This window comes from Cariama cristata, unplaced genomic scaffold (assembly GCF_000690535.1).
Source record: "Cariama cristata isolate BGI_N322 unplaced genomic scaffold, ASM69053v1 C11581352, whole genome shotgun sequence".
Classification (NCBI taxonomy): domain Eukaryota; kingdom Metazoa; phylum Chordata; class Aves; order Cariamiformes; family Cariamidae; genus Cariama; species Cariama cristata.
The window spans coordinates 1-9,377 of NW_009646187.1; the positions used below are offsets into that span (position 1 = coordinate 1).

The 9,377-nt window shown below is 40.3% G+C and overlaps 1 protein-coding gene across 1 annotated transcript; it reads right to left on the reverse strand.

The window, feature by feature from the left end:
- Positions 1-1,372: 1,372 nt before the first annotated feature.
- Positions 1,373-9,372, reverse strand: VCPIP1 (valosin containing protein (p97)/p47 complex interacting protein 1; the record flags this gene model as incomplete). Its single annotated transcript, XM_009708750.1, has 2 exons — positions 1,373-1,459; positions 6,921-9,372. Coding segments are annotated over 2 exons (2,539 nt in total), but the record flags the coding sequence as incomplete, so codon positions are not given.
- Between the last annotated feature and the right edge of the window lie 5 nt (positions 9,373-9,377).

Consider the following 9,377-nt stretch of genomic DNA (forward strand, 5'->3'; position numbering starts at 1 on the left):
CCTTCCAACTCAAACCATTCTCTAATTCTCTGATACATTAACTAAAATATTACAAAAAGGTAAGGAAGTTCTTTAAGTGAAAAAAACACTTAGATTGTTGCACACTGTAATTGTTCAATGTGGAAATTTAGTAGTTTATAAAATGTTAAAATCATACAAGTACATTAATGCTGAAATAGTAATTCTACCTACCAAGGTAGGGTAAAATACCTGCACACAGAGAAATGCAATAATGTTCAAATACAGAATATCATCTCCCACAGCCTTAGTTCTTACATTGTCAGTTAGCAAAAATTTCTTTAAGTCAGGCATTTTCTGTGAGTTAATGGCAAGCTGGGTTAAAATCCCTTGGATTCATTTCAGGTTCTCAACTCTGGCTAGTCATTAATCAGTCCAAAATGTCCTTTCCATCAGGCACTGTTTAAGCTAATTCACTTGCCACAAACAATACACCAGTCTTTACTGTACAAGCATAGTAAAAGAAAGAAAACTAAAAGGAAACAGATCTGCTATAAGATACTTGCATGCTAATTCTATTACCCAGGCTAATAATTCAGTGAGAGGTGGCGGGCATTGAGTATACCATGCATTTTAATTACTGCAAACAGAACAGAAATTAGGTTGCAAGATACTTGTTTCCAGAAATAATCAAGATTAAGTTAAGGTTGATGAAACTGCCTAAGAAGAAATCAAACAGTAAGAAAGCAGTAAAGGAATCACTATAATAGATGAAACCACAAGAGCTAAACTATGAAGGCAAAGACTTCAATAAGAAAATAAACTTTAAATGATCCCTAAAGAAACAGATGTTCTTCTTTGTAGGTAGCATTTGTAAAGCCATCTAAATATCAAATACACTCTAACTACTTACTTGGTTATTCTGCACGTAGTCCAAGATACGGCATTTATCAAGATAAGAAGGGGGTGGATAGCTTTGCTTTTGAACAACAATCTTAGGAACATGAAAGACAAATTTAACGAATTGTTTAAACTTAAAACATGCAGTACCCCTGTATAAGTTTTCTACTCAGCAGCACACTAGAAAGATGAACCGCTTATTCAGTTAAGTATTTTAAAGTATAACAGGAATAGGTCCTACAAGTTTCTCTTTGTTTGATCTTTCGGGGCAGGGGGGAATCAGTTGACTTACTGAAGAAGTTTGTACAATTCTGGAAGTTTAAATGGAGATGTACAGTTGTAGAGAAAATGTCAGACAAGAAGAGACTTAAGATGAATGAACCAGTCTTAGTCAGATTCCCTAGTCTTAGGCTCTCCAACAGAGTCCAACAAAGTGACTCAATAACAATTTACAAATTTAAAGATTTGAAAACAGAGGAAAGAAGGAAGGAATAAAAACAAAACCAAAAAATACCTGTGGTTTTCTTCATTATGCTGTAGAATACTCCACCCTGCTGAAACAATTGAGGGAGCCCCTTTGCGTAAGACCAAACGTCTTCTCCTGTAAAAATCAAACACAATTATTAGAATTAAACAGTCATATTTTAACCTTATAGACAATGGCTGAAAATGCAACTCCTTGAATTAAAATCTGAATCCTCGTTTTCTTCTATGCAATTAAAAATTTGAATTTTTATTGCAAATTTACAGAACAGGAGCCCAGGACATTGAGAAACTTTCAGTAAAACATACTACCATCTGCAGTCAAATATCCTACATGTTCTAGTACAAAGGTTCCCAAATTTGATTTGATCCAAGCTGCAGCTCCCGGTTCTTTGCCAGGCCCTACACACAAGTCTCCATTCCCCTCCTACCCATGCTGTCAACATAAAACTAAGAAATGACTAACACACTTCCAAAATTCAGGCACATACCCTTGCACATTAAAACCTCAATTCTGTATCTCTAGGCTGTCTCAAAAATCAGATCTCAGCTTCACAGCTGCCATACTTTACACTGTAGCTGAGATACAATAGTCCCCGCAGGCAGCTGCATAGAAGCTGTGTCTGTACCTTGCTTTTCTTGAGAGTTAGAAACAAAATACCAACCGCAAGGCCTCAGCAGTCCTGTGGAACTGGCATTTCTCAAAGATGCCAAAAATGGCATTGAAACGTGACAACTTTAAATGCTGCTGAAAGGAAAAAGTAACAACCAACCTGGACTACATAAGGTAAGGAATATAAAGAACAGGAAAATTGAGTTACAATGACAGAATATCAGTGACCTAACAGTGCCGGCTAAATCAGTTCAGATCTGCATTTTTTACCTACACCCTTTTCCTCATTCTGCTAACCACTTACCTGCTTCAGAGAAGTGACATGTGATAGAGCTGTCAAAGTAGTGCAAACAAAAAGTACTGATAAATTTCATTCTCCTGGTGCAGAAACAACTACTGTGCGTATCAGAAAAAAACTTGCTTTTCCCACTTTGTATCAAACATTCAGGGAACATACTGAGATACTTTAAATAGAAATTGCACCCTCTTTAGGCATCAAAATCTCAATAACCATGTCTCTCAATTTTCTATTAAAACTGGAGAATGTAAACCATCAACTAAAGTTAACTGGATGCACTTACTACTTGGAACAGAGATGGCTGGAAAGTGTGAGGCTGTAATATATTACCCATCAATATTTCTTAGCTTGATGTTAAGAGCAAAATAAAAAAGTTATTTTTAACAGCTTCCACATACTGAATATAAGGCACATCTAAATCCTTCCTTGCATTTCTTTACTGCATATCCCATAAAGTAATTATGGCTACTCTCCTATCCTACCTGCCTCAGGTGAGAAAGTGTTTCACCCTCGTGACGGCAGCATTATGTGCTACACTTTGAAACCCTTCAAGCCACTCTCTTGGTTTCCCTTCCCCGACAGGCACAGGATCCAAACACTCCCCTGCATGCCTGTCCCCCCACCAGATGGATTCCACCGCTCACCTCTCCAAGTGTTATTCAAGTCCCCATTCCCTCTAAAAAGGTACAGTGCACCTTCATCACGTTTTGTCTTTACACATTTAAAGACAGGAGACCTACAAAACGTGACTAATTTCAAATGCATTCCCTTGAACCATATACGCTCCGGTTCACTGCATTCATTTGGACATCAAGCTCACAGATTTGGCCTTCACTTCCTAGCAAGAACATCCAGGTAACAAACCAACTACTCTTCTTTCTTATTTTCCATGATCTACTAAAGAAGGAGGTCTTGTCTTTTGATTTTATCCTGGTAACTCCTGTCTGCTGTCTTCCTAATAAATTTGAAGTTCCTCTCCAGCTTTCACTGACTCGGCTAAAAAAAAATAATAAATTAAAATTTAAAAGCAGCATTCTCTTTTCCACCCCACTATTGCCACAGCTTTCCTTCTTCTTCAAACAGCTGCACAGAGGGCAGACAATCACTACTGATAATTGTCTAATGGTTTTGCTATTTTAAAAGGTGTTCACTGCTACCTTGCATCCTTATTCTCATTTACATTTTGAAATGCACATCCCTATAGGCAATGGCTCAAGAGCATCACTGCTGTGGCTCTTCATTTTCCCTCAAGTCTTCCTGATGGTTTAAATACTGCCCACTGGAATCAAAATAGCCACTACACTGATAAGGAACAGAATACAGGCATCAGTCTACCGAAGCCTGGGGAAGCCACAGCCAGTGGCTGACTCCATACTAAGAACTCCTACACTGCTGCATCTAGCAGTCCATTCTTATTTGAAGGGCTCCCTCCCCTTCCCCAACACAACCAGCAGGCTTTTAGAAGCAGCCCAGTTTTACACATTAGTGGTATTCTCCAAGGAAAGATTCCCTATTTGCTACGGACATGATTTTTCAAGCCTTGCACAAGAGAAGCATCACTGTTTAGATAGCCTTTTATGCAACACTAACAAGGACTACACGCAGAAAAATATGGAGAGCAAGGCTCACAAAACAAAAGCATCAGCCACCGAAAGAAACACAAACTAGTGATGCTGTTTTGATAAAGAGATTTCCAACTGGAAGACCAAAAAAACCCACAATTACAACTGGACTTTCCCAGATCACAGGAACTAGTGCGTGTGTGATTTAACCAAGCTACATTTGAGGTTTGCACATTTTTGTTGCCAGTTGGGTTTTATTGTTTGTTTTGGTTTCGTTTACCATGGCAGTAAGATGTTTACAGGTCACAAATTAATTTGGGTGATCATTTCGTTAGATTGAAAACTCCCTCAATACACCACATTTATCAAAGAGATTGTGTTCTCCGCACTGTTCCCACTCCAGTACACGCTCCCTCAGACCAGACCTCAGCCCCACAACACTAAGATGCTGCAACAAATGAAGATTATTCTACACTCAAGCATGCCTCATACGCTGCAGAAAAAGAGCAGGTACAGACTAACCCACAAGAGTGGAAGCCCAAGACTGTCACCTGATACAGCAGAGAGGACACACAGAAGTGCAAAACAAATCAAAGGCTCGGTTCATAAACATAGGTTACAGGGAACTACAGCTGGCTTAAAAACAAGCTGTTTAATTCCAAACAAATCCTGGTATCAATGAATACATTTAATTTAAACCCAGCTATTTTGATTTCTTGTGCACTGATGAATTCATCAATGCAAAACAAACTGATCCAAATAGATTCATACTTGGCTTGCACATATCCAGAGTGCTTCTGTATGGGTGTGATGAAATCTGTTTAAAAATACGTTTTAACTATGTTAACACAAAATTACAACTCCTTTAGTCATTTCCCTATAGAATTCTGTATTCTGAGCTAAACAAACAAACAAAAATAAATAGAAGAAAGCTTTACAAAAAAACATGCATAATGTGTTAAGTGGTCCAGAAATGACAGTATCTAATTTCCCAGGGCTTATTTTTAAATTATATACAGAAAAAGTAAAGACCATGGTCTAAAATTTTAATGTTAACTAGCTGAAACCAGAAAAGAAAAATTCTACTAACTGAAATATGAAAGCAGCATCGAGTCAGCCTACAGGAGGCCCTGTATGAAAGAAAAGCTTTTAAGCATCCAGAATGAACAGTCATAGATGTTTGAAGACATACTTTCAATATGGGCATTGAGGGAAAAAAAGAAAATAGTGCCTGGCCCAGCAAGCTATTTCAACAGCATCGCCCCTCTACACATTCTAATCTGACTGTATTAGAGGAATGTTTTTAGCAGAACTAAGTTACAGCAAGGGCATGCAGGATAAGCTGACTCTCAGAACTTTGCAGCACTGTTTTTTAACGGTACAGAAATGTCACTGGGAAACACCACAGCTTCTCATTCCAAAAAGGCTGAATATACCACCTTGAGGAACTGCCACCTCAACACTCTTAAGAAAGTGCAAGGACTTAGATAGTCTCTTAGAGTTTGTCTCCCCACTGAAAAATCACAATTGTAAATAGTCAGCTGTCTAGATTTTTTCCACAAGTATCTTTAAAGGAAAATGAAGCCCTGATGAGAAAAGTGATTATATAAAAACAGTATCTTATTGACTAGCTGCATAAATTAGTTATAACTGGTTGGTTTATCATTTGCTGCTACTTTTACTTCTATTAGTAATGCAAAATGGATGCAGTCAGAGAAGGGTGAGGTAAATTCTATTCTAACCTGTGCTTCAAAAGCAGAACCCAACAGCAGTGAAAGTCAAAGACAAAAACTGATTTTTGAGTACAAGATCAGTTCACAGTTTATGGGTAAGTACCTGTGAAAAAATGACACACCTTAATGCTGAAGTGACTCAGATATTTTTAAAGCACGTCAGAGTTTTTTGTAAGCAAATAACTACACTTTCAGCAGTATTTCCTGAAAACAGGAAAGCACTCTTAAGCTTCATCTCAAAATCAAGACAGCTTTTAAACTTAACCTTTTCCTGCACTTTGGAACTACAGTGTAAATGTCAGTGTGAGGTGGCTAGTGATTCAGCAAGCTATCTTCTAAGAGATACAGGAGTAAACAATCACGCTTGGAAAAGAATCAAAGTTCTGCTTGATGAACTTCTGACACACCACTCTCTGATTACGTAATTGTTTCATTTCTAAAACATCACATGCTTCAGCCACACCAAATCCCTCCAGCAAGAGAGAAGGCTTCCACAAAAAAAACTGTAAACACTACTATTCAGCTGGTTCATAGAGCTAAATGTATGGTAATTACTGTTCTACTTCCTGCCTGATTAAGAAGGTACACAAATGAAGGTCCAAGTCTCTCAAGTCCAAATATGAAAATAAAAACCACAGGCACTTGAGAAAAGTCCTTTTGACTTGAATTATTCACAGTTAGTCATATTTACACGACTGACAATTTATATTAAGCATAGTTTTGCAACCCTATGTCCACCTTTGGGATTCAAAGTTGAATTTAGATCCTTTCAGTTTCCCCTCTGCTTACATTCTGAAATAATACTTTTCACAGCTCTTTAAAAAAAGACCAGATCTTCACTTAAAATTAGCAGATTAGCTAAGGATTCAATGTTGCATTGATTTGCTTAAACCAACAGAACTCCCTGTGGGGAGAAATGCCAGGACTTCATCCTACAACAAAGGTGAGAATTTGGTCCTCAAACTTCCAATAAGCAGACACTCAGCGTCCCCTTCTCACCTCTGCTCTCAATTTATTTCCTGAAACCTGAGGAAAAAAAGAGAGCATGTAGCTCACATGCATACACATCAGATGTGTGCCTAAGGAGAGACAGGCAGCAGAGGAAATGCAACAACTTCTAAACAGCAATTTTTAAAAGAGGACTTTATAGCAAAGAAAGAACAGGTATCTCGTGCAGACATGCTAGAAAGTCACAACACTCAACAAATCACTGACAGCATGTTAAACATTCTTCTAATAGAGGAATAAAGGAACCAACCTTCTCCATGGTTACAGAAAAGGAAGAAAAAAGCTATGTCTGTAACTACGTTTTGTAAAATGTTATCTTCTATTTAAAAATACAATTTTAAAGTATAACTTTAAGTCAGCCTTACCCATCAGTGTTGCTAGAAGACAGAGAGAATACATCTCCTTATCGACTTGCTCTTGCAGTTCCTTCGATGAGATTTTACTAGTCACAGCAACGTCTTCAGGCTTTACGGCATGGGCTGAGTGTGCTGAAGCAGACTGCCTGCCTTCCTCCTTACCTTTCAGGATTTCTATTGCTACCCTGTCACCATGCTGCAAAGGAACAGGCTCATTTTCCATGCCTTCTTTGGGAGGCAGAAGCTCTTTAGGAGGAAAACCATAGCGAATACATTGCAAATATGGAGGAATATTAAATTCTCTCGCTATGCTTTCCTGCAGTTCCAAGAAGGTCGTAGTGCACTTTAGGGTAAGCATTGACTGTCTCCCATCATTTGTGGTTATTCGAATTTTCTTTTCTTTTGTAGATGTTGGAGAATACGGGGTTTTTGTTGGTGTGGCAGGTGCAGATGATGGCCCCTCACGAACAGCCCCAGGAGAAGCAGTCCTAGGTTGCGCTTTATGCTCTTGTTTCAATTTTTCACTTTTCCGTTTTTGCATTACGGAAGCCTGGTCTGCAATGTTCTGCTGAATAGTTCTTTCAGCTTTGCTCATATTCAACTCCTCCTTGTGCAAAGTTTTTGTCTTCTGTCCAGTCAAAATAATTTTGGTTGGAAGTTGTGACTCTAACTCTTGTCCTCGCTGTACATCATCAGCTCTTTGGGCATGAGCACCATCGATACTTACAGGGGTATAATCATCAGGGTTCTTTTTGGCAGTTTGATGCAATATTGTGTTGACAACTTTCTGAACAAGAATCTCACTACCAAATTCACCAGGGAAGTGCTTGGTAACAAGTTTCATGGCAACATCATACACATTGCTGTTCAGAGATGTGTCACTTTCATACTGGAACCAGTAGACTGTCTCTCTCACCACTCTTCCACCCCACTCTAGAGTAATAGGAAAAGCTTCAGGGAGATTGTCATATTCTTTACCTTCCCAGTAGTGCTTGAATCCACAGCCACATTTGCCACCTGTAGACCTGGTATTAGTTCTGTCTCCATCCAAATACGAAACAGATCCATCTTCTCTGACACGACGCACTAAATTACCATGACACCAGTTACAAGCAGTCAAACTACTCAGGCTATAGTCTGGTACCAGCACGTCCTTTGCGGGGTTGTAAGAACACACCAAACTGTTCAAGGGAAAACTGTAATTTTTGTCAGGCCTTAGTTGGCCATGGGTACTTTTTGCCAGGTTATATAGTTTCCCCCCAGGAACCAGCCACTCTGGAGGAACGTGATGCTCTGAAAGGGCCCCACAGATGAGGCACCTGTGAAGGCGGTTGTCCATCACTGCTTTTTTGGCAGCTGCAGTGACCTCTTCAGGTTGGACTCCTATTACACCAGTCCTTCTGTAGAAATACTGATGTACATCAGCTACAAGACTGGGATGGATACCGTGTTTACTCATGAAAACCTCCTCCATTGCAGCAACAAGCCTCATCAAGTACTTATCTTGCAAACTTCTGTCTCCTCCAATAACACAACCACCGTCCTCCTCTAACTTGATGTACTTTTTGATGAGGTCTTGAGGAACTCCCCAGGCTTTAGGAAGCAGCTTCCTAGGCAGTTTAGGTAAAGCAGCACCTTTTATTCCAACTAGAGGAATATAATGGTTACGTCCTGAGCTACTCCATGCAATGCAGATTGGCTTATTCAACATGCCATCTTTTCCCATGCATTTTTCTAGGGGTATCAGACCAGGGAGGAATGTCGCTGAATAATCTCCAGAGCTTCGCATTCCACTCAAGGAGTCTAACAGGATGATAGGCCGGTGAAGCACGTTGGCCAGACCAAAGATGTGAATATTCCTAAGGCCCATTGGCACACCTTCTGGAGGAACAAACAAAGGGTCACATTCATTGATAATGTCCTCCCACTCTGCTGCATCAATAAAGTCATGGAAAAGTGCCTTGTAGTGACTCAGATTTTCCTCAAAATGCTTCTTCAGATTCTCTCGCAGAGCATGCCAGAACAGTTCCCTGCCAACAAGCGCTCGCGAGACTGCGTGGACAAGGCAGTGGCCATCTCCATCCACATGGACAGGAATGAGGCACTCCTGACTGTTGTTAGCCTTCTTGATGTCTTCCAGGGTGTCGTGCAGGTAGATGAGGCTGCCAGAGCGGTCCTTTCCATAACCAATGGTTTCAACGTGCTCTGGCTCAATGAGGAAGGCGCGGTCACCCAAGAGGGCGCAGTCAAAGATGTCTCCCTGGTTCATCTCTGTGAGGAGCTTGGCTTTGCCAGTTTGCTTATCCATACCGTAACGGGCCAGGATGGGGGCCAGGAGCTTGCAGTGGTAGTTGGAGAGGCCCATGACTTTGACGAGCTCGGTGTTCCTGCGGGGCGGGCCAGCACCGCTGACGCCCAGCAGCGCGTTTCGCAGCAGGTTGTGCAGCACCAGGTCGGGGTCCGTCA